This window comes from Cygnus atratus, chromosome 11 (genome assembly GCF_013377495.2).
Source record: "Cygnus atratus isolate AKBS03 ecotype Queensland, Australia chromosome 11, CAtr_DNAZoo_HiC_assembly, whole genome shotgun sequence".
In the NCBI taxonomy this organism is placed as follows: Eukaryota; Metazoa; Chordata; class Aves; order Anseriformes; family Anatidae; genus Cygnus; species Cygnus atratus.
The window spans coordinates 11,349,394-11,374,261 of record NC_066372.1 but is presented as its reverse complement, the minus strand read 5'-3'; the positions used below and the strand labels follow the sequence as shown (position 1 = coordinate 11,374,261).

At 38.4% G+C, this 24,868-nt stretch overlaps 1 protein-coding gene across 22 annotated transcripts; it reads left to right on the top strand.

The window, feature by feature from the left end:
- The first annotated feature begins 11 nt into the window (after window positions 1-11).
- Window positions 12-24,756, top strand: USP8 (ubiquitin specific peptidase 8). Of its 22 annotated transcripts, XM_050713059.1 has the most exons (24): window positions 18-183; window positions 2,912-3,056; window positions 3,850-3,971; window positions 4,297-4,471; window positions 5,075-5,180; window positions 6,652-6,822; window positions 7,571-7,715; window positions 8,327-8,412; window positions 10,879-11,023; window positions 11,538-11,595; window positions 12,367-12,511; window positions 12,836-12,998; window positions 14,578-14,722; window positions 14,913-15,133; window positions 16,244-16,837; window positions 17,581-17,670; window positions 18,308-18,388; window positions 18,778-19,040; window positions 19,646-19,858; window positions 20,398-20,608; window positions 22,002-22,238; window positions 22,912-23,054; window positions 23,445-23,577; window positions 23,809-24,756. In XM_050713059.1, the coding sequence occupies exons 6-24, from the start codon at window positions 6,719-6,721 to the stop codon at window positions 23,992-23,994; spliced, it is 3,363 nt and encodes a 1,120-aa protein (XP_050569016.1). In that variant the 5' UTR covers window positions 18-183; window positions 2,912-3,056; window positions 3,850-3,971; window positions 4,297-4,471; window positions 5,075-5,180; window positions 6,652-6,718; the 3' UTR covers window positions 23,995-24,756. The 22 variants fall into 22 exon arrangements, with proteins under 22 accessions (XP_035410692.1, XP_050569019.1, XP_035410699.1 ...); XM_050713061.1 differs by lacking the exon at window positions 5,075-5,180; XM_035554794.2 differs by having other exon boundaries at window positions 3,850-4,471.
- Window positions 24,757-24,868: the final 112 nt, after the last annotated feature.

Sequence of the window (24,868 nt, the reverse complement as noted above, 5' to 3'; positions counted from 1 at the left end):
AGGAGCGCCGAGAGTCCCCGCCCCCGCGGGGGAGCGGAGGCCCGGCGGGGAGGGAGCTGAGCGAGGAACGCCGCCGAGTTCCGCCCCAGCAGCCATGGCAGCCTAGCGAGGTCTCCGCGGCAGCCCCGCTCGGACATGGGCCTGCCCCGGGCCGGCGGGCTGAGGCAGCGAGACCCCGCGGCGGTGAGTGGGGGCGGCCGCGCCGGCTGCCGGCGGAGCGAGGCCTGCCCCGGGCTCGCCTCACGCCCTGCCCCGGCCGCGGCGGGAGGGGGGCGGGCGCCCTTGGACGGGAAGCCCCGGGCCCGGCCCCGCCGCTCGGAGCCCGCCTGGGAGGCGGCTCCCGAGGGGCTGCGGGGGGAGTGGGGCCGCGCTGCGGTCAGGGGGCCCGGTTCGGCCCGGCGGGTACCGGCAGCTCTCCGCCCCGCCGCCGTGACCTTGGGCGGCCGGGCCGGGCGAGGCGGGGACGGGGCCGGGGGAAGCCCGGCCGGAGCCCGGGGACGGCTGGAGGAAAATGGCCGGAGCCGGCCGGGAGGCGGCCGCCGTGTGAGGGGCTGGCGGCGGCACCGCCGGGCCTCGGGGCGGGCCGGGGACTCGGCCTGGCACCTCCCCGGCCCCCCGGCTGTGCCCGTGCGCTTGGAGGGCGTTAATTGTTTAATTAAGAGGTGAAGCTGGTTGGCTTTTTACTTAGACTGAATGGCGTCCAAGCTAACTGTATAAAACCTAAGTTTTTTGTTTTTTTTAAGTTAACTTTACAGCGTCTTGCCCCCGCCCGCCATCAATGTCAGTTAAACTGCCGGGTGAGTGAGCTGTCAGAAGGGATTTAGGTGAAAGGAGAGGCTCCTGCGCGGTGCTGTGCGGGGTCTGAGCTCGGTACGTGGCCGGACAGACCCTCAGTACGTGGCCCTGTGCTACCCAGAAAATGACAGAACTCGGCGTGCCCTGTGTAAGCGTAATGGCCTTCCTGTACGAGGCCCTAATGGGTACGGGCTGCTTGTGCACATCAGGTTACAGCACCGAGGCCTGTGGTATTAACAGTACAAGAGCCTGAAAGAGAGCCAGAGGCCTCACAGCTAAACGTACTGACTGAGTTGGGTGTTTCACTCCTGTGAAGATACCGCGTTTCCAGATTAATACTGCCAATCTTAACAAAAGCAATTCTTGTGTACAAAGTGCAAGCAGTAAAACTTACTGATAAATGATGCTCGTGAGAAACCCATTTTTCATTTGCCCAAGTCTTAGAGAGAAAAATAAATAGGTGAATAATACTTTATTACGTACCTGAATTGATGATGCACAGTACTTAGCATGTTAACTTTTTTCAGCCCGTGTTAGGGTATGCTGCTTGCAATATAACTGCTGCTGTGCATCGTTCTTGCTGTTGTCATTCCACTTAGAGCTTACTCACATCCTTAGTGAAACAGGCACAGCAATTAGATGTAGAAAAACCTGTTACCAACAGGTATGCTTCCCTGTCAGTGTAAAACTATTAATTTTAAGTATTTTAAATGTCCATAGATACCTGAACATGATTTCCCATGTATTTTTGGGATGTTGGCCTTGTTTTCAGCTTTCCTGAGTATAATAACGAAGTCTGAGATGATGCTTCACCTGTCAAGGGACTAGATCCACACACTTGTGTCTGATCTTCATTTTTAAGGAACATAGGTTGTTTATTCTTCCTCACAGAGTTGACTAATAGTATATTTAGGTATCGTAGCTTCTTCAATCGTTTGCTTTATTGATGGTTTCATGATCCAGTTTCATTTTCTTGTTGGGAAAGGAGACGTTCTCTCCTCCTTACAGATGTGAGGAAGACACACACAATCTGAAGGGTTCACTGATACCTCAGCATTGCTGTTGTGGTGATTTTAAGTCTAGAGGGAAAGGAAATACTGGGCAAAAACAAGCATAATCTAGTCAGAGCAGACTGGACCGGCAAGAGTGTATTTTGATAAAATTGATGCAATTCTGATAAGAAAGTGCAGTTCATTGCAGCTCTTCTGGTGGAAACAAATAGAGACCTAGAACAGACTTGCAGCAGCTGGTCTATCTCCATGTGTTTCACTGCTGTATGCTAACTCCTGAGTGTCTTTATTTGTGCAACTTCTTTTGCTGGAGGAAGCACAAAGACCAGGTCAGTTAGGAATTCAATATCTGCAAAAAGTTAGGTTCAGAATCAGCTGGTTATTTATGTATATCAAAGAGCAGATTATGGTTGTGAAATCATAAATTCTTCCCAAAGCCCTATCAAAGGAGGAAAAAAAAATAAGAACCTCATTCAACTGAGATAGCAAATGCAAAATATCAGGCCAAGAGGAAGTTTTTTGTAAATGGAAATGAGTTTTTAGTAAAGAACAGCAGCATTTCACTTCAAAACAATAATTTGAACAGAGCATCTGATGATAGTATGGTAAAAAATGAGAACCATAGGGGGTAAAAGGAATTGATAAAGCAGAATAGTTGGATTTTTTTTTTTGGAAAGTCTAAGAAGTAAGAGCAGTTAGGGCTAGGTTGCTATGGAATCCTGTACTCAAGGAGGAATAAATGCAATAAAAGAGAGGAAACATGTCCGTGTGCAAAAAGTGAGCAATTTGTTTGGATTTAGGAAGATAATTGTAGCGTCTGGCCATTCCTTCTCAAGCATTTCTTTTCTCAAATACAGTTTGTTTCATGAACTGTTTCTCTTGCCTCTGTTTCTGTAAGGCTACCAGCAGTAAAAAGGCAGCAAGCTGCAGTTCTCTAAGAAATGTCTGGAGACGAGATAGGAGGTGAGGAGGAGGAGGGGGGATTCCAGACCTGCACTAGGAGACTTGGTGAAAATGGTATGGATGCATGCCACAGGTCAGCAAACAATCTGTGCACATAGACTGTCTCAGAACATACAGTAACACAACAATTTACTGTTTTTTAGGAGGAGAGTAGGTAGGAGAACTTGGGGGCGTGAGGAGGAAGTACTGCTTGCTGTTCTTGGATAAGCTGACGTCCATTACTGTTTTCAGATGTTCTCATCCCTTCCTTGCTTTTTATCTGTGGAAGAGAGGAAGACTAGCAAAGAAGTATGGTACCCATTGTCCGTATATCTGTATTTTAATTTGTGTATTATATAAGTTACAAGTGTCTGGTCATAGATCAGCTTCTCTCTACGCGGGTAGCAATACTTCACCTGGTAACTGCTCAGCAAGCCAAGCCTTTGTAGCTTGCCACCAAAGGAAGCAGAGTCTGCCTGAGAATGGGTTGAATACCCATCACTTCACCTCAAACTAAGTTTTTATCACTCAATATTTTAGAAATGCTGTACCCAAAATGCAGAAAACTTGCATATTATTTCTGCTTCAAAAAACTGTTAAGAGCTTGTTTCCTTCTTCCCCTTTTATTAGCTGACAGGGAGAGACTTAGAAGTTGTTCCAGTACGTCACATTCTGAGTTTTGACATACATTACAATTTATAAGTCGAATGTAATCAAGAGGGCTATTCCACTAGCTCTGTTCATTACTTTTCCCAATTCTAAAACAATCAGTAAGAGACACAGATGTTCCTAGAAACAGTTGGTTAATGTTTTCCTATTGCTACTTGTTTGTTTTAGACTAACTAGCACAAACTTTTATTTGGATCAGTGTTATTGTGAGTGGGGAAGCCCTTGTTAGCCACTAACTCTGGCTGCCTCTGTTTTGGTGACACAGAGCTGTGTTCATTTAGATTTGGTCATTAGGGACCTCAATTGAAACCTTATATTAACTTTTGATATATGCTGCATGTAATTCCATTAAGTAGGCTATTGAGAATTTGATTATTTTTTTTTTTTCCCAGAAAATGTTATTTCTAATCTATCCTTACTCATTTTACTGCAGCATCTTGTATGGATTGCAGTGCTCTGGGAGGTCAAAGAGTAACGTCTCATTCATCAGCTACTGTGGTTAGCAGCTCATGTTTTGGAAAGGGTGTAGACATTTTTTCAAATCAGGAAATAAAAGTAAGTTTAGTGTTGTGTTTGGCAACTTAAAAACACTTAGTTATAACTCTTAGTAACTGTAGCAGAAAAACATGGAAAGTCCATTTTTGTTCTTGGCCAGTTCTGAGATTTGTCTTTTATCCAATAGTTCCCCATGTGTAGAGATGAGGTCCCAGAACTGCCTTTATCAGAACTGCCTTTATCAAGGTGTGTCAGCAGCACGTGAAGGTTTACTAGCATCTTCTGCCTTTCATTACATGGCTGCTTTTCCACATAATCTTGTTTTTTTCCTCATACACAGACGCAGTAATGTTATATTTGCATCTTTTTCATAATACATATTTAGTTACAATATTCTGTCTGAACTCGACCAAATGCTGCCACTTAAGATTAAGAAAATACTGATTACATAACAGAGCAAACATTGAAGATATATTTAGAAAGGACTTAAAGCTTCAAAGAAAAAGTCTATTTGCAGTTCCAAGGAGAAACAAAGAGCCAGTTAAAGACACGTTCTGAAGGTATGATTAGACAAGCAACGTTAAAGTCTTAGTAAGATTGAGGCCTTTTCCTGCAATTCTGTAAGACTATTAAATAAATTAAAAAAAAAAAGTATGTCTAAGGCAAAAAAGCTTTTAGATTGGGAAGGTACTTCATTTTGTGGTGGGATGTGTGTCTGTTTTGTTTTGTTTCTACTGAATGTAAAGCTTTAATTAGTTTTCTGCCTTGTTTTCAGCAACTAAATATCTCCTGAAAGTTAAAGTTGAACATAAGGCACTTTTTAGGGAGGGAAAAATGTTCTTAAGATGCATGAGGTACGGGATAAATTCTTGATTTTATGTACTAAAATTAGTATTTGAGGAATTTATGATAGACTTCCTAGAATTATCTGGAATGCAATCTCATAGGATTATTTTTTTTTTTCAAACTTACCAAGTTTGCACAGATGCTATGTAATTAGAAAATTAGCAAGCATAGCATCTGTGTTGAGGCAGTAAGTTAGCTGGCTGGTACCAGCACTGAGCCGCAGGAAGGCATCCCATTCCCATCTCAGCTGCTCATTCCTGGCTGTGCATGTTTACTGCTGTCCTTGCACAAGCTACAGAGCTTTTCTGCCTCTTCAGCAAGCTGCACTGGCTCAAGAAGAGGCCGGAGAAGTACCAGGCCGGCATGAGAAAGACAGAGGGAAATCAGAACCTCCTTGTTCGGTAACAGTCAGCTACAGATCAGGTCAGTTGTGCAAAACTTCACTCCAAGGTTACTGGCCGATGGTGGTTTTGGTCACGCTGTTGTGCTGATCCTCACCTTGGGGTGTAAGGGAAGAGCCCTACCTTCGTCATGTCAAAGGCTATGTGGATTTTCACTTCCTTCTGACACCTAGGAAATTTATTCGTTGGGATCATTTGAGCATCTTTCTTCTAATTAGTTGCCCTGAATTTATTTGGTTTTGCTAGCACCTGAATGTCTCACTGGTTGAGCAGAGCTCTTCCCCTGCCATCCCCAAGGGCTAAAATAGCTCACTGTGTAATATATGCAAAGGCTTTAGTTAGACTATCTGTATGAGACTTAATGGACTGCTGCATGCAGAATGTCAGATGAGATGATGTAACAGTCCTTTCTGGCCAAACTCTGCTTAACTACGTAACAGCTTCTTGGGGAATGCTTCCAAGTGGCAGCAGAAAGACAACTGTACCTGGGAGTTTAGGACCTATAGTATGTCCAAGACATTTTCAAGCAGCCTTTAACAGTTCCTTTAACGTTCTCTTTATGGCCTTTTTTAGCAGTCTGCTTCAATGTTCCTTTCCTCAGCTCGTGTCTTACCAAGACATAAGCCACCTTTCCATGGGCGTAGCATCTATTTGCAGAGAGGCTGGTGCTAAGCTAGTTGTAAAATAATTATCCAGCACTAATTTCACAGTGCAAACAGGTCAGTTGATTTTTGGTAATATTTGTTCAACTATAAAGTTGAGTAAGTATTTTCTGGATAGATTCATTTGATCATCCTTAAGTCAGCGTTTCTTTTCTCCTTGTTTTCCTTAGTATTCTGGTATTTGAAACACAATGCTCACATTCTTGACAAATTACCCAGAGTTGTTTCAAATAACTATTACTTCGGCTGAATAATTAACTGTATAAATTAATCCTCCTAATCTGCTTGCATCAATAATGCATACAACTGATAAAAGAGGACCCTTACGGATGATTAACATTTAAATAGTTGCAGTTTAAGCATTATTCCTCTTTTGGACAAGAAGTTCCTGTTTGGTTTTGACTCCTGGAATAATTTTTCTATTTATGCTCTGTGCTACAAATAATTGCCCAGAGTGAGATTTTTTTTTTCTTTTTAAATAGCTGCCTATTATGTAAGTAATCCTGGTTTTAATGGTTGTAACATAGCTTAACACCAAAGACAGGTGCTGATGCTGTAGCATTGAGTAACATTTCACCAGATTGTAGCGGACCAGATCAAGTACTAGAGCTCTGATTGATTACATGAACTTAATTTACCTTTATTATTGTTCATTATAGTTTAATCTTTAACTGTGTAAGTTCCAGATTGTTTTATATTAGTGCTGATTCATGTAACATGAGACAGGTTAGGTAATAACACCGTACTGGTAACGATAGTAACTGTTTTAAAAGTCATTGATGGACTACACTTGGGCTCTTCCTACCTGATGTGTTTTTGTTTTGTTTTCAGAACAATATTGATAGAGACTTCTGAGAAGCTGTACCATCCTAGAAGGGACATAAGTAACAACATTAACATGCCTGCTGTGGCATCTGTACCTAAGGAGCTCTATCTCTGTACTTCATTGAAAGATCTCAACAAGAAGACAGAAATAAAACCTGAAAAGACCAGTACAAAGAGGTGTATATTTTAATTGATTTGGGATCAACTATTCAAAATACAAGTCTTAATAGTACATAGTAAATAGAATTTTGATACCTGTGTAAGTTAAATTGTTTCCTTATGTACTAAACATTAATGAGTTTCCCTCTAGAGGAACTCTTAGTATTAGAAGTGTTAGTGCTACTCTTCTGAGCAGATTCCAGCTCAGATGATTATGTTTTAGATCTAAGCTTTCTCAGTTATTAGTTAACTATCAAATCTTTGATAGCCTTATGTATGACAAGCTATCACATCAGATATGCTTACTGCCTACAGAAGGTAACTTCTTGAGCATGGTGCCCATGACAGCTTGAGTACTTTGAGAAAAGGCTACATAAATACAAGTTCTTAAAAATTAAAAGCTCTGCAGATGCATGAATAGAAAATATTTTGCCTCTAGCACTTTTAGACAGTCATTTTGTTTTACTATGAATTAGTTTTTCCTCGAAAATGTTTTCAGAAAAGTACTTTTTTCCATGTCTCAGTATGCTATTTAAATATGGAAGATTTTAAATAAGACCAGAAAAACAAAATAGCAAAGAGAAACTTCATTTGGAGGAGCATAATTGCAATTCATGTTAGTAAAAGCCTTATATTAAGATGGTAAAAATCAAATGCTTAATATATGGGCAGGGGCTGCAAACACTTAAAATGGCATTTTTTAATTATAAGATGTTTGGGGACAAGTCAACAGTTGTGGGCTTTACTCTTCTTTTTTTGATTTTAGTTACGTGCAGAGTGCCCTTAAGATTTTCAAAGCAGCAGAAGAAAGCAGATTGGACCGAGATGAAGAAAAAGCTTACATCCTATATATGAAATATGTGACTGTTTATAATTTTATTAAAAAGAGACCTGATTTTAAGCAGCAACAGGTATAAAAAGCTTTCTGACCTTTTTGCTTTTTGGTAGAAGCATTAGAAGCACAGAAAATTGCACGAAGGCACATTCAAAGGATTTCACTGATATGAAGTAAACTGTCTCACTTGTGCTGACATTTTTACTTGCTATTTTTGACAAGTCTGTTGTTAATTGCTCTTACAGTTTGCTCTTATTAATTATACTTAAGATATATAAATAGACAGATGTGAATATTTTTCATGGAAAGATAATCCTGTTGTCTTTCCACTTCCGACTTCTTTTGGTGCAGTGCTAAGGAGTTTGGGGATTGAGGGAGAGTGTTGCTTTTATTCAATTCAAGCCTACTTTACTGAAAATGAACAAATGTGCTTTTAGCTTCAGTCTTGCAACTAGAGCCGTGTGGTAACAAACAGAGTTGCCTTGCCTATTTGTTAATGCCATAGAACAATTTTACTTACAAACTCATGTTTGAGGAGAAAACACTTAACTCAAAACAGTTCCTTTTTTTTGGGCATTATCACCACTATAATACCAATTTTCTGTAGGGTAGCTGTTCTTTATATGCACAGAAATCAGCGTTATTAAGCTGTACCGTTAATATGTGGGCTGATGCTTGTAATTTTAGGATTATTTCCATTCAATTCTTGGACCTACAAATTTAAAAAAAGCTATTGAAGAAGCTGAAAGACTCTCAGACAGCCTTAAACTCAGGTATGTGAATACAATGAATATATAATGTGATTAGTTATACATGAAGCCGGTACGCATGCAGTTGCAGGTTTTCATGCTGTATAGTAGTAAAGGATTGTGCTTGCAGTACCATCTAGATACCTGAAATTCTTGAACTTAAATCGTGTACCCACAAGAGCCTGCTTTTATAGCTTATTTTTGTCATCATGTATTCCAATAACTTGCCACTGTTTGTTTTCTCAATTCTTGGAGACTATGATTTGTTGGTTCGTTCAATGACTGATAGAAAGAAACCACAAGATAATATAAGCTATATGTACTCCAGAAGTTATCAAGAGCCATTTCCTGCTCATGCTTTTCATCATAGGGTCACCTAAGGCCAAATGTGCTAATGCATGTACATGTATGGAACTGAGCTAAGGGGCTTTCGTTAGCTCATTTGCAGTTACTGAGTTACAAGTCTTTGTGCCATAAGCCATGAAATCGCGTCAGTATGCTGTAAGATAGGCTCTGTCTTTAAATGGTAGTTAGTACAGTTCGTCTTGCTTCTAGCAGCCTTTTTTGCTTTTCACATCCTCAGCAACTGCCTGTCTCTCCCTTCCCACCCTTTCAACTCTGTCTCCTCAGTTAGGCACGTTTCCCTTCCCCAGGCCCCACCAGAATTACTGTAAAAGCTTGTTCTATGCCCTTTGTAGTGCTTAATCTAAAAAGAAAGTTTAGGTGAACAAAGAAATAAGAACGTAGCTACATGTATATGAAAAGAGACATTCTAAGGATGCTTGATGATACTATACATTAAACAATCTAAATCTTCCCTGTTTTTAATTGTCTTACAATTCAGCAGAGCTACAAATTCACTTTAAGGGTAAACTTGGATAAAGCTATAGAAAACCGAAGTTATTTAGAGACTTGTTGTTTAGTAACTTATGGTTTATCATGAAATGAACTGAGTTTTGAAATTTGACACAGTAACTTTTAACTACTCTGGGCAAAAAATATGCGTATTTAAAGGGAGAATAAATGAAACATGACTCCTGCGTAACTACAGAAGTGGTTTCATAGAAATCGTTATTGTACAATTTCTCTTCCAGGCAATAGGCCAGCAAATAGTTTAACTGTTAATTATTAACCAAAAGTGGAGCTGCTGAAACGTCATTTGCTTAGGAATACTTACATGAATGAGCTAGTACGTGCTTCAAAGGCATACCAGTAGGTAAATGGGAAATTGATGGGTAAATATCCCATATTGACCAAATTCAATGAAAATCTGAAATATATTTTTGTACCATTAACTCCAAATAAGAACAAAATGCTCTGTTCTAATTTATGATGTCTTTGCCAAAACAAGAAGCCTATTTAAGAAATAGAATTACACTTGCTGCTTGCTTCCTATTGGTGGAGTAGAGTTTGAGGCAGAATCTGATGTCATGATATAGTTCATTAACACAGTGCTCTTAGTATGAAATAAAATTGCATAGTAGTTGTCATTTTGGTCCTGGTTAGTCAAGATATAATTAAAATGACAATTACTAATGCAATTCAGTGTTCAAGTCTCACTACTTGGCTCAGTCATCAATATTGTTAGTTCAAAACATTATTTTTTACTTTATGGATCACTAATAACCGTTATCTTCTCAGTTCTATTAACTAGAGTGCAATGTAGCAGCAATGTGACTGTACAAGCCTGCAGCTGGTGATATAAAAGCTGTAGTTTGGAGGCTACTGGTTTACAATATTGTGATTGTCCTTAAAATGGCAAAGGGCTGGAAGGTTAACTTTAAAGGGTGAGGCTTTATGAAAGGGACGTCTGTATGCAAGACCTACACGCACCAAAAGTTTTGAGTACACAGGATTCTTGCATTGACTTCACTGTAGTTGCACTCTTTGAAATAAGCAGCAGGGGTGGTGGTGAGGATGTAATAGTATTATAAAGTCAGCTTACATCCAAAAGGTGACTGCTACTGTATTGGTAGTTGTGACCCAACTTCTCAGAAAAAGGAACTTTAGAGAACTGAGCTAACTCATTTTTAACTACTATTAGGACTGTTGCAAAACCAAATAAAATACCCTGGATGATTGTTATAATATGTTGAAGTTTACCTGTAAGACACCAGTACTTACTCTTGTTTCTGTGAATGAAAAACCTATTACCTTTAGTGACACCATCCATAGTGACATAGTGACAGCTAAGCATGACCTCAGGTTTAAAGAAAAAAATAGTAAATCCTTAAGAGCAGTGGCTATGAAATAAGAGCCAAAACAGGATTTAAGAATAAGAAAACCATCCCAAGAGTGGAAGAAATTGTACCAAGCAGTCAGGGAGGAAAGTGGGCTCTGATGCAGTGAGGGGATGTTGGGGAGGATTTACTTTAAATGCTTCCTGTTTCATGGCCACCCCCCCCTTGACTTGATGGTTCTGGTGCTAGCCAATTATCCAAGGCTAGCCGATTATATAATATTGGTTGTGGGGAAATATGTTTTCCATAGATATGAAGAAGCTGAAGTTCGGAAAAGACTCGAAGAGAGGGACAGACAGGAGCTGCAGAAAAAGCAAGAACCAAAAGATGATGGAAAGAGTTCAGCCAAAAGCTCATCTGAAAATACAGCAGATTCCAAAGGAAAAAGCCAAAAGGTAATTGAAGATGTTTATGAATTCTCAATTCAGTCTAAAGGTATAGTTTTAATCCTGCATGTGGTATTTATTAGTAGCTATTTCCAGTTCAGAATCTTTTTTGTTGGCTTGTTTTGTTTTTTAATTTACTTTCTATTCCCCATAACCTTTCTTTTGAGTCTTCTTTGGAAAAGGTAAAATCCTACCAACCTCCAATTCTTGCTTAAGATACACTAGCTTTTTGTAAAGTCAGACTCTGTATTACAGCTGTGCTTTCCACCATTGCTGGAACTATCGGATTAAGAAACATGATAATAAATTTGTTACATGACTCCTTTCTAGGAGAGAGCTGACTAATTAGCAATAGTGTGGGGAAAAAGAAATGTTTTTCCACAAGTGCTTCATGAATTTCACCCAGCAGATGATGCTGCAGGTTGTATTGCCTTTTTAACTGCTTTCTGTCTAAGTAGAGCAGCAACCTTGGTGTCTTCCTAAATTAACTAGCTTTTTTTTTTTTCCCCTTCCTGCAACACAGATTAATGGTGAGAGCAAGCATTCACTGGAAAGAAGGGATCAATCTGAAAGTCTCAGTGGTAAGAGATGCAATGTTCACACAGGTGTGAAAAAAGTCTCCATGTGCTTATGCACCTATCACTTTGGGAGCTGCAGTTCTTTAAACAGTTACTTCACAGTCAGAGTATTTGATGAAATTTTGATATGCTTTATTTCAATAATAGCAACTTAGTAGTAAAGCTCTGTATTTAAGCCTTCATCACGTCTCTTGAACTTAGAAAGCTGTTCTGAGTTTTTCAAAACTTTAGTAACTAAAGCTGGACTAACCCCAGAGTGGTCAAATAGAAAGAAAAATGTTTCCTCGACTGCTAAGACAAATATCTGGACAAGGCTGAAATGTGTCAACTTTCTCAATTAAATAAGAAATTTCCCTTTGCCCCTCCTAGCCTTGTTTTTTGTTCTTGTAATAAACGTGAAAATGTTCCTCTTCAGCTGAGAACTCTAGAGAACATCTGCAGCATGTAGTTCACGAGTGCTTGCCTATATAGCTTAAGTTAAATGAGACCATGAAAAATTACCTAGTTTATCACTGAAGTATCCAGTATTGTCTAATTTAGCAGATCAGCTGCTAATCATTGTAGTAGTGGGAGCAGAAGAGCCAATCTGTTCCACAGTGTCTCAGCTCCATGACTTTGTGGGAAGGATATATATATATGTATATGAATGTATTCTGTACACTTTTCTGTTCTGTCATCTGTTTGCAGTCTTGATTACTCCAGTCAGATGCGATCATAGTTATCTATTTTATTTATAATGTAGCTTTTAGCATCTAATAGCTTTTGTATTTCAAGGAGCAGTCACAGCTGAGAAACTGTTTGCAATGATGACGGACAAAAGCATTGAATTGATTATAATGGATGCTCGAAGCTCGAAGGATTATCAGGAATCCTGTATTCCGAGATCTATCAGCGTCCCAGAAGAAGCTATCAGTCCTGGGTATGGAATAATGTTAAATGATAGTGAAATGTTTGATTTCTCTGAAGTACTGTCTTACTGGCATTCCCTCTTGTAAAGTGACTGAAAAAAAGAATGCATTAGAAGGGTCATATGCTTCTACAACTTGTACGTTTAGTTTTAGAGTCTCCGATACATACAAATTGGTGAGATGTATCTGGACAGCTCTGTTTTTGTATGTACTGCCTTAAAGTCAGAGCTTGTGTGTTTTATTCAAGCACATAAGCATGTATAGGTTGGACCATATATTGTTGGGCTAAGTGTTACTTGTACATTTATCTTTAAGTGCATGTTAATACATTTCAGAGTTACTGCTAGCTGGATTGAAGCTAGACTCCCGGAAGATTCTAGAGATCAATGGAAGAAGAGAGGACACTTTGATTATGTTATACTCCTGGACTGGTTTAGTTCTGCAGAAGACTTAAAGCTAGGAACAACTCTTCAGAGCCTGAAAGATGCACTTTTTAAGGTTGGCAAGTTCCACACTTTATATTACTTCATCTCAATAAGTAAGGTGGTCTTAAAGTATGTATAATTACAAAGTATGTGGAAGACAGTGACATTCTGGGTAAACACTTTGGTTTAGTTTTCAAAGACTGCTTATTTTGATAACAGAAATATAGTCTGAAGCTTCACTTTCTGCTGCTTGTGCTGTAGTAGTGGAAAGTAACTCATTAAATAAGTAAATAGTAGAATGATTCAGCTGCCCTCCTCAACAGCTAGCTCGTAAACTTTAAGTTCTTGGCCGACAGAGTTGTTTGAGAAAGTACTTAGTACTGTTTGCCAAAGACATTGCTAATGCATGAAAGCATGAGACAACTGAGTCCACGTTTATGGGAACTGGCTGGCCACCTGCATAGGCAGGTTGAAAAAAGTTAACTTCTCTGCAGTCCTATCAAGCCAACACTTTCTAGAATGGAAGAATCAAGGTAAAAGAGACACCAGAAATAATTTGAAAACTGTTAACTTTTGTACTTCCTTAAATTTATGTTTTTCCAGAACTGATATTTAAGTTTGAGCCTCATCTTTGGAAGGAGCTAATAGACTCAATATTAAGTTGCTTAACATTTAAAAGTCAGAATTCTGGCTATAGCTGTGTTGTCCCTACTCTTTATAAAGGTGGCTCTTGTGAGAGACTGCACGTGTTTCTGGTACCTAACTATTCAAGATGGGTTCAGAGATTAGTTCAGGCAGTTGAGCAATAAATCTCCATTTATTGTTTTACAGAATAGTCTCTGAACTTCTGTTCATGTTCTAGTTAACATTTTTATACTTTCCAAAGCCAACACCCCTAATTACAAAGACAATCAGAGGGCTGGAGCACCTCTCCTATGAAGATAGGCTGAGAGGGCTGGGGATGCTCAGCCTGAAGGCTCTGGGGTGATGTCATTGCAGCTTTTCAATGCTATAAGGGGACTTTAAAAAAAGACAGAGAACTTTTTGCTTGGGCAGATAATGGTAGGACAAGGGGAAATGGTTTTAAACTAAAAGAGGGGAGATTTAGATCAGAGTTTAGGAGGAAATTCTTCACTCGGAGGGTGGTGAGGCACTGGAATAGGTTGCCCAGAGGAGTTGTGGATGCCCCATCCCTGGAGGTGTTCGAGACCAGGTTGGACGAGGCTGTGGGCAACCTGATCTAGTGGGTGGCATATCTGCCTGCAGCAGGGGAATTGGAACTAGATGGTCTTTAGGTCCCTTCCAACCCAAGCCATTCTATGGTTTTATGATAATCACTCAGTAAACTTACCTAATAAGAAACCAAATATTTCTCTGCATGGAGGATCACTACCTGAACAAGTAGTAAGTGGTTCTTTCTGTATTGGAAATATTCAGACCCTGTTGTAGTTACAGCCAGGAATCTCATGTGTTGGGCATTCTCCAAACCCTGTTCCCTAAAGCGTTTTTATAGCCTGTTTAATTCTTACTTAAAAATCTCAAAAATAACCTCTTAGTATAATGACCAGACACAGAAATCCCAACAACAAGGTTAAGATTGAAACATTTCTTTGCTATGTTTAAGTCACCTAACTTCTTTTTTTTTTTTATAGTGGGAAAGCAAAACTCTACTGCAGAATGAACCTTTAGTTCTAGAAGGAGGTTATGAAAACTGGCTCCTTTGTTTTCCCCAGTACACAACAAATGCTAAAGTAACTCCACCTCAACATAGCAAGATTGAAGCAGTAACAGTTTCTTGTAAGTATAATGGAGACTCCCTTTCCCCCCAAGTGTTTCTAATTACTGGACGTAACTTCATTCAAGTACATATGAGAGAGATTGAGATCTAGCTCAGAACAAGGCTAAATTTTAGGGTCTGGTGGAACTTGAGGGTCACTTTGGTTTTGTTGTAAGAGCTTTCCCATGTTTTTTTCCTCTCCCACCCCAGTGGATTTTACATATCCATCTTTGGAAGAGCCAGCTCCTGTTCCACCTGTTGCCACTATAAAGACTTCTACAACAGAAGGGATTGAAAACGAAGAAACAGAAGCTAATTTGGAAGAGAGACTAAAATTACTTAACAGACCAAGCGTAGAGGGTGCTGCTGTTCCAAAACCTGACAGTTCACTTGTAGTCAATCCCGTATCTATTACAAGAAGTATCCCTGAGGTAAGTTGTGTTTCTTTGTTTCAGATTTAGTATAGGGTTAACGTACTAGAGACCCACCATGTGCAGACCTCCACAGAGGTACGTTTTCAGTATTTGTTTAAGCCTTGTACACAAGTACATTGGTACAGAGACTATTGGTGGTCTGTGAAGCCATGGTAATAATGCACAGAACTTTATGAAACTGAATACACTTGACATAATTGCTGAGTTTTCATTGAGGATTTTGATGTGAGTGCCAGAGAAGATGAAGGTCAGCAACTGCTCATTAATTCAGAAAGTCTATTAGTAAGCTTTTCTAATCAACACATACATATGATGAAATAGTGAGGGCAATTAAGCTATGACTTACCTTTGCTATTCCAAAGCTCTGCTTTCCAGCCACCGTATCTTCCTTCAAATAAAAAAACACTTAAGAGGCTTTTCACTTGTGGTCCAGTAGTGAAAGTATGGGGACTTGCTTCTTCTTCGGGGAAAGAAATTTTCTAGAACACTTTGTAGAGTCCTTGCACTAAAATAACTTGTTTTCTTTGAAAGATAACGCTAAAAATATCCAGCTCTTTATTTTTTACCTTTTTCGATACTTCCTTTAATACAGATTTTCATCTAATGGGCCCTAAGCTATGAAAAAGACCGTACTTATTTTATTCCCTTTGTTTTTTCAGAACTTCTATGTCAGTATCAAAAACAACCTCCTCTCCTAGGTCTGAGCAGAAATCGTTCTTAAATACGTGTTCCCATCAAGCAGATCTGCCTTAATCAGATGACAGAGCATGTGATTGAGAGAGCCAAGCCCAAGTTAGGCTGCCTGATTACCTTAACATGTTCACCTTTGAAAGCTTGAAAATAAAGACCCAAGTTGTAGTAATGTGTGTTTAATGCTGTCCTTATAGTTCTGTAAGGCTTGGTGATTTTTATCTCACATCTGGAAGTTAAATTAATACTTAGCTAATGAGCAATTTGAATTACCAGATTTACTGAAATTGAAAGTTGGCTATCTCTCTGATAGAAATCAACTTTATATGATCTTTATGCTTTTATAAATCTTTCTTAGAAGTTTAGCTAGCAGAGCGCTAGTAGCTTTAGTGAGTTGTTCTATGCTTTGTGTTACAGGTTGATCGTACTAAAAAGCCTTCAATAAAAATTCCTGATGATAACAGACCAAAATCTGAAAGTACACTCGGTGACAGCCAGCCTATTGAGAATGGACAAATAGTTCCAGATCGGTCCACAAAACCTTTACGTGATGTAAAGAGCACCCTGACAGAAGAAGAAAAAAGTCATATACATGCAGAAACTGCTGCCCTGTTAGAGAAAAACAAACGAGAAAAAGAATTGCGGGAGAGACAACAAGAAGAACAAAAAGAAAGACTCAAGCGAGAAAAAGAAGAACAAGAGCAAAAAGCAAAGGAAGAACAGAGAGAAAAGGAACACAAAGAAAAGCTGCAGCAATCCAAAGAGGAGAGAGAACAGGAGAGAGATGACCAGATAAAAAGAGAACAGGAGGAAAAGGAAAAAGAAAGAGTGCGCAAAGAGACAATAGAAGCAAGAAAACAAAATAAAAATGAACCAGAAAACATTGGTGCAAAAAGGATTGAGATTGACAAAGTATCTGCGGAAGAAAGAGAAAAGGGAGTTCGAACACCAGATATGCAGAGACGTGTGCTGGGTGATGCATCGCAGACTTCTGTGTCTGTTCCAGGCAAGGTTAGTGAAAACGGGAGCGTGGGGTATTCAGGATGATTTGGGTGCCTCCTGAAGTGAGATGATATCAGTTTAATTTCTAAATACGTACTTCACTGGAATCTTGTTTAGGCCTGCCATTTTTACATAGACGTAGGGGGGAAAGTTAAAACCAAGATAGGTGTGGTTTTATAGGGCAGCTTAGACTAGCTTGATCCTTGTTTGCAGGTGGGCAGCATGGAGTTCCCATAAGATAATAATAATTACCATTGGTGTGGAGGCAGAGTGGATGGTTCATGCTCTGCCATCTTCTGATTCAACTATAAAACGGTGCCATGCATCTCTCTCTCATACCAGCCCAAAATATATGCTATATTGTTGTAACAAACACTATGGACAGAATCACAGTATCGTAATAAACTAGCGTGTCCCCAGCCGCATAAACACTGAAATAACAGGGTTTTGTTGTCTAGTTTAAGAAGCAAAACAATACCCTAATCTATTATTTTGAGACTTTATTTCTGAGATCTTGAAACTATTAACAGTCTGTCCTATATAACACAACATTCAGTTACAAAGGCTGTTCCAACAAATTGCTACATAGCTGAAAAAAGTGATGTGGAACTAGCTGCAGTACTGACTTCAAGGCACTTGCATTCAACGAGAAAAAAAAAAATAACTCTGCTTCTTCCCTATTATTCTTTATCAGCTATCTTTACTGACATTACAGATGAAAATTGAAAGCCTTCTCTCAAAATCTTTTACAGCAAACTGGGGTTAAAGGACAACCAGACAGTGGAGCTCAAAAGCCAGGACCCCTTAGAGAGGATTCTGAACAAGATACTGAAAGACTTAAAGTAAATACAACGTGTTGTATGTAGCTAAAATCAATCTAGCACAGATGCTTTATGATTATTACCTCATGCTAAATTCCACCTAACTTTATTTTTTAAAGTCATAATCCTAAGAAAAGACTGTGCCATTTTTACAGCTGTTTGTGTGCTTTTTCCATTTGTCACATTCATCTGCAAATAAATACTTGAAAGCTTCACTAGAAATTTTTTACTCCTAATGCTTCTGATGGCATTAACAAGTTTTCCACTCTTAGTCATCATCTCATGCGTACTCCATTGCATACTACTTTGGAAGGGAGAAAAGATCATCCCTATGTGTCTGACAGAGGTGTTTATTTCTAATAAAGTGGCTTCTTTAGGGAAAGAATTGAATAGTCAGACTAGTGAGACTGAATTGTCCTTTTTTTTTTTTTCCTGGAGCATGTTGACAAATTAATTTTGTTTAGATTGAGTAATACAAAATAGTATTACTATGTTACCGTTTTTGTGTCCTCCAGTAAGTTCCATTTCCAGCTATAATCAAGGATTCCTTATTGAACTGTTTTGCATTAAAACATGTAACTGCATAGGGAAGTCACAGACAGCTTGCTGCTCTTCATAAGTAACCATACATACCTCACATTTCCACTGTATTTATTAGTCTCAGCGGGAGCCATTGATGAGAGCACGAAGTGAAGAAATGGGAAGGATAATACCTGGACTGCCTCTGGGTTGGGTAAAGGTAACTTCCAGTTTCTGATACTATTTTCTATTTCCGATGTTATAATCGAGTTTCTTGGGCAGTTTCAGGGTGCATTTCAGTTCTGTCATATTACTAAGTCAGATCTCATTTTATTTTTGTCTCTCCAACTTCCACACACAGGTACTTCCTGAATTTTAACATTATTTGTAATGAAACTAGGGGAGTTCATCTGCTTCTGGTGCTAACCAGTTGTTTGATATGCATTTTGGTGAAGGTGGTACCTTCTGCTAAACTTAATCCATTACGTATTGAGGTCAATAACTACTGTTAACAACTCATTGCTTGAGAAATTCATGTATTGTTAGAGTAGTTAAGGCTAACGATGGATTTTTACCTGACTCTAAAACACTTTTTTTTTCCCCCCTAAGTTTCTGGATCCAATCACTGGAACCTTCCGTTACTATCACTCGCCAACAAACACTGTTCACATGTACCCACCAGAAATGGCTCCTTCATCCACTCCTCCAGCTACCCCACCAACGCATAAACCCAAGCCGCAGGTGACTATTGAACGAGAACGGGAACACTCCAAACTGAAGCGCTCCTACTCTTCCCCAGATATAACCCAAGCCATTCAGGAGGAAGAGAAGAAAAGAATTCCCGTAACTCCTGCAGTCAATCGTGAAAATAAGTATGTTTTATAAGTTATATCACAACTTACGCAATATGATAGCATATAGGACTTCATTTGTCCTTATCCAACTGAAATTCATTAATATTTTATAAGTATTTTCAAAAGATGCATGAGAGTTTTTTTGATAGACCTAAATTTCATTGCTACACATCCAGTGTATTGGCAGTTATCTTTTTGAGAATTAATGTGATTATTAAATATTAATAGAAATTTCAAAGGTCAGTGTAATTGGACAACAGTTGCTTTTTAAGTGTTGTTGGTATTATTTGTGTTAACATAGAAAATACTAATTGTCTTGCAGCTTCCGAAATACAGTTTTTAATTTTTAAACTAAGTTAAATAAACAGCTAATTCTTCATCTGTAAATTAAAAAAATAAATACTGATTTAGCCTATAAGTCAGCCTAATTATAGGACAGTATATATAGATTTCTTACTATTTCACTGACTGATCTTGAATACATGAAATGATTTGTATTTGATAGCCTCTTGTGCCAGGATATTTCATTCCCTCGGAGGGAAGGTGATTTTCTTAAGTTACGTGCACAGTCTTGTCAAGTCTGAGACTGCTTAAAAAGAAATAAAATAATTTCTTCCTTACAGACCAATCTATTACACTAAAGCAGAAATTTCAAGACTCTCTGCATCACAAATTAGGAATCTTAATCCTGTGTTTGGGGGATCGGGACCAGCTCTTACAGGACTTCGTAATCTAGGGAACACTTGCTATATGAATTCCATATTACAGTGTCTGTGCAATGCACCTCACCTGGCTGACTATTTTAACAGAAACTTATATCAAGATGATATTAACAGGTAACAATATCTTATTCTTATCCTTTAATTTCAAGTGAAGGGAAAAAAATCTGACTTTACATTTGTTAATTAAAAAAATCACTTAATAGAGCTAAAGATTTTTTGTTGTTTACTCCTTTTAAATAAGAGAAATATTAACTTCTAAATCTTTTGAGATTTTTCAGACTTTAGATATGGGACAAAATAAGCATTACACGTTCATAAATAAGTGTACTACACTCGCTTAAAAACAAACAATATTTAAGTAGCAGTTTGCAAAACAAGCTGGAATAACTGTACCTTCCATCAGACCAATTTTGAATGTGGAACCAAATTACAATGCCAAAGTAGACAAAAGTTTTAACTTAAACAAACAACCATTTTTGCTTGATCTAAAGAAACTACTTCAAAATTGGGAGAAAGTCTTGAATTCATAATAAATCTTAATTGAATAGCTCACTATATATATATATACATATAAAATACATTTATATATATATATATATATCATATATTTGTGTATATATAAAAACATATATTTTGTCTCTTTAATTGTATAGGTCAAATTTCCTGGGGCATAAAGGTGAAGTGGCTGAAGAGTTTGGAGTAATAATGAAAGCTTTATGGACAGGACAGTATAAATATATCAGTCCAAAAGACTTCAAAATTACAATTGGGAAGATTAATGACCAATTTGCAGGATATAGCCAGCAAGACTCCCAAGAATTGCTTCTCTTTCTAATGGATGGCTTGCATGAAGATTTAAATAAAGTAAGGAATACATGTTACAAAATACACATCTGTTAAATGATCAAGAGAAATAAATTTTCTCATAGCTCATAGTTCTTAAGAAAATTCAAGTAACAAATCTTTGTGCCAAAGCAAACGGACAAACTTTTTTTTAAAGCAGCTTCTGGGTAGGGTTGAGTAAGCATTTGTGCTGAATTCAGCTCCCTACTGCTGTGTGGAGACAAAGTCCCATTTCTGCGATATCCCTCTGTTTGGGAAGTCCTGGAATTACCAAAATGGCTTGCTTTTCTCATATTCTTGTTGAGTAGGAGATCCCGAGGTCTATATAGTTCAACACCTTCCGTGTATCTTCAAACATCCCTTGCAGAGTCTAGCTTTTGTAGCTGTTTCAGGCCATGTAGTTGGAGAGTCTGCGCCCAAAGATTCTGTGGTTTAGGGAATAAAGACACAATTATGCAAAGAGAAAGTAGAAATTTACTTTCAATTATCTGGGCTGAGGTGGAGACAGCCTTTTCTTTAAAAAAAATCATTAATGATACTCACGTACTGGTACCTCAGCTTATTCACCTGTATGAATTCAGGCTCCCACAAGGACTGAAACATATGCCTTGTATCTGGAGGATGTCTGCTAAATGTTTTCAGCCTGCAGACTGAACCACTGGTGTCAGCAGACTTTTTTTTGTTCCTCAAGAGTCTGCTAAGAGTATGAGAAGCTTGCTAGGAGAAGCAAGTTTTGTGCTGTAACCTTACACATTTTTCCACCTCAAGACTGTGACAGCATGAAAGAAACTCTGAGGTGCAGCAGGTTTTTCTTAAGTACTCTTTACTTTACCTTACTGCTTTTAAACCTCAAATCTCAGTTGCTGTATGTGCATCTTCTCTTTCAGAATGGGGAGAGTTGTTCAAGTAGTAAAAACTTTTGGGAAAATGCTGTCATTCCCTCGTACTTTTCATCGCTGTGGACAATTTGTGGGTGGTGGGGGACATATTAAACTGGTGTGAGTCTTCAGGGGCAGGGTAGGTACTTTAGACAAGTTCCAGAACTATTATTGGTATAGCACATGACTTTTGCAAGAAATCAGTCCCAAAGTAGGAGTTGTTTATAATCTAAATTAGTTTACAGTGGACACGTAGTGCTGCTTGTGTTACTGAAACCTTGTATAGAAGTATTCAGAAGTATTCAAGTATTGGAATTCAGTATTCAAGTATTCAGAATTCTACTGTTACAAAATCAACCTCTATCAGGTACTGAAGGGAATGGTGGAAGACAACTGAACAGCTAGGAAATGGACGGCTATGCTGGCACATTCAAATATACTTGCCAATATTCAATAGTATACTTGCCTATAGATTAAACTTCCTATTTATATATATGTTAATGCACAGCTAAGGTATTCAAACTTCTGTTATACAGGCTGACAACCGGAAAAGATACAAGGAAGAAAACAATGATCATCTTGATGACCTCAGAGCAGCAGAATTAGCCTGGCAGAAACACAAACAGCTCAACGAATCCATCATCGTGGCACTCTTCCAAGGCCAGTTCAAATCTACAGTGCAGTGTCTCACATGCCACAAGAAGTCCCGGACCTTTGAGGCTTTCATGTATTTGTCATTACCACTTGCATCCACTAGTAAATGTACACTGCAGGTAAGGTGGCACTAGAGAAAAACAGTTTTTGAAACAGTAAAAACATTTCTCTTTGTGACCTTTATGATACTACTTCTGCTGGAACAGGCTGTCCAGAGAGGTTGTGGAGTCTCCTTCCCTCCTTGGAGGGACACTGTCCTGGACAACTGGCATGAGGTGCGGGTTTGGACCTGATGCCCTCCAGCAGCCCCTTCCAACCTCAGCCATTCTCTGTTTCTTTGTTCAGCCTCTTGTTGAAGGGGTACATCAGTGTTCCAGCTTAAATTACACTAACCTGAAACATGAACGTACCCAAGCCTGCTATTTTTTTTTTAATTCTTCTAGAATTTAAAAAATTAGATCCCTTCTTAACAGTTTTAAAATACAAGCAGGATAGAATATTGAAACCATAGTGACAGAAAAGACATGTCTAGTATTTGTTTTTGTATGCCACAGTATAAATGTTGTGTTTTTAAAAGAATATATTGTCGGTACAGTTTGAAAGACTTGCAGATAACTAATATATACAGTAAAATTTACTTCTACACTTGGACTTATCTCAGTTTTCCCTATATTTGTGAAACATGGCATGGAGATAACTGTTGCAAGTTAACAAGCAAATAGGAAATAAACGTTTTTGGTACACTACCCTAAACACTGCCGTTCACAATCCGTATTTATGTTTTCTTTTAAGGAATGCCTTAGATTGTTCTCCAAAGAAGAAAAGCTCACTGACAATAATAGATTTTACTGTAGCCATTGCAAAACTCGAAGGGATTCTTTGAAAAAAATAGAAATTTGGAAATTACCACCTGTTCTTCTTGTGCACTTGAAACGGTAAGTGAAATTATGATCTATGAAAATTAATTAGGGTGACCAGGCATTGATGCAGATTGATTGTTCCAGTGCAGTAACTAACCATTTTTAATTAGAGAAAGTTCCAGATGTATTTCCAGTTGTAATGTTGCAAGAATTTCGTTTTCACTTGATGTCTGCTTTACTAGGCTGTAGTTTACAAAGCACTTCTACAAGCAGCCTCTTTTCATCAGTGCTAAGAAGCATGTGTGCAAGCATTAACAGAATCGGAGCCACATGCTGTTTTTGAAACAGTTCAGTCTTCAGCTGAGATCACGTATGGGTTAAAAACAGAGAAACCAAACATGGCTTAATATTCTTAAATAGCATGCAAATGACTCGTAACTTAAAATGATGCTTTTTCATCTCTAGATTTTCCTATGATGGAAGATGGAAGCAAAAACTTCAGACCTCTGTAGATTTCCCATTGGAAACTCTTGACCTTTCACAGTATGTTATAGGTCCAAAGAATACCTTGAAGAGATACAATCTATTTTCAGTATCAGTAAGTAACCATGTCACGTTTCAAAGCTAGCTGATACTTACGCTAAGACTAGGGGCAGTCTGTGCAATTCATCTGGGTTTCCAGGCTGCCTGCCTGGTTGCAGATGAAGCTGTGTTCTAAAAAGAATGATCAGTGTTTAGTTAAAAATCTTACATTCTAGGTTATTTTCCTTAACCAGGTGAGAAGTGGCAACTTTCAAGGTCATCGATTCTTTTCTTCTTATGTTCACAGAATCATTATGGTGGGTTGGACGGAGGGCACTATACCGCCTACTGCAAAAATGCCTCAAAACAGCGCTGGTTTAAGTTTGATGACCATGAAGTGTCTGAGATCTCAGCATCATCTGTGAAATCCTCAGCTGCATATATTCTCTTTTACAGTTCTTATGAACAGCGAGCAGTGGACATGGCCACATAAAGTAGCATGGGTTAAGAAAACTGGTTTTCTTTTTATAAGAGCAAAGTAGGTATTGGAAGACGCATAAATATGCAAAACTATGACAAATGTAGTCACTTAAAGTTACGGGGATGGTTGCAGCAGCTTCTCTGCAAGCAAGCTCTTTCTGGTCAGTACTCTTGCTTAAATCAGACTGATTAATAATGCTTGTGGTAATACTGCCATCTGTGAAACCATTTAAAAGCATACTTGCGTTACCATTTATTTAACAAACAACTATATTTTTAGTCTGCTCCAAAATTGAATTCTAGCTTAGTCATCTGAAATCTATTAACAAGTAGTTTAAAATGTCTTAAAATCCCAAGGCATATCTTTATTTTTATCTTTTTCTTTCACTATTATGGCCTTTTCACATTTCTAACCTTAAGCTTGATTCTACTGTGAATACTCTAGAACGATGTAAACAGTTAGGAATGTAAGTGTACATATTGATTGCATACTTGCACATCAGAACTATGTATATAATAAAATGTTGTCCTTTTTGTGAGAAACTCAAACTCAGAGGACTGCTTTTATTTGCCAGCTCTAAGTAATTGCAACACTATTTAATAAAAAAGCAGAGCTGTATTTTTTTTTTTTGTTAGCTTTGGTCAATATTTGTGCACATCAGAGTTCTAAACAAACAAGATTTTTCCTTTTTAATTTTTTAATATAAATTTTTCATGTATACATGCATTAAAGACCTTAATGAAGAAATGATTTAAAAATATATCCTATTAAGTGTATATTTGAGTTTGTTTTCATTCTCAACTAGTTCTGTAACGGTCAGGATTCTACGTAACGACAGCCTGAATCATATTCACACAGTTTAAAGGCTCTTCAGATGAAAAGAATA

Bases quoted from the DNA above. Each gene is read 5' to 3' on its own strand.
- USP8 (XM_035554801.2), top strand. From the start codon at position 6,629: ATGTGTTTTTGTTTTGTTTTCAGAACAATATTGATAGAGACTTCTGAG. The intron at 11,596-12,366 runs GTAAGAGATGCA...TTGTATTTCAAG, and splicing joins TCAATCTGAAAGTCTCAGTG to GAGCAGTCACAGCTGAGAAA. The intron at 20,609-22,001 runs GTAAGGAATACA...TCTGTTATACAG, and splicing joins TGCATGAAGATTTAAATAAA to GCTGACAACCGGAAAAGATA.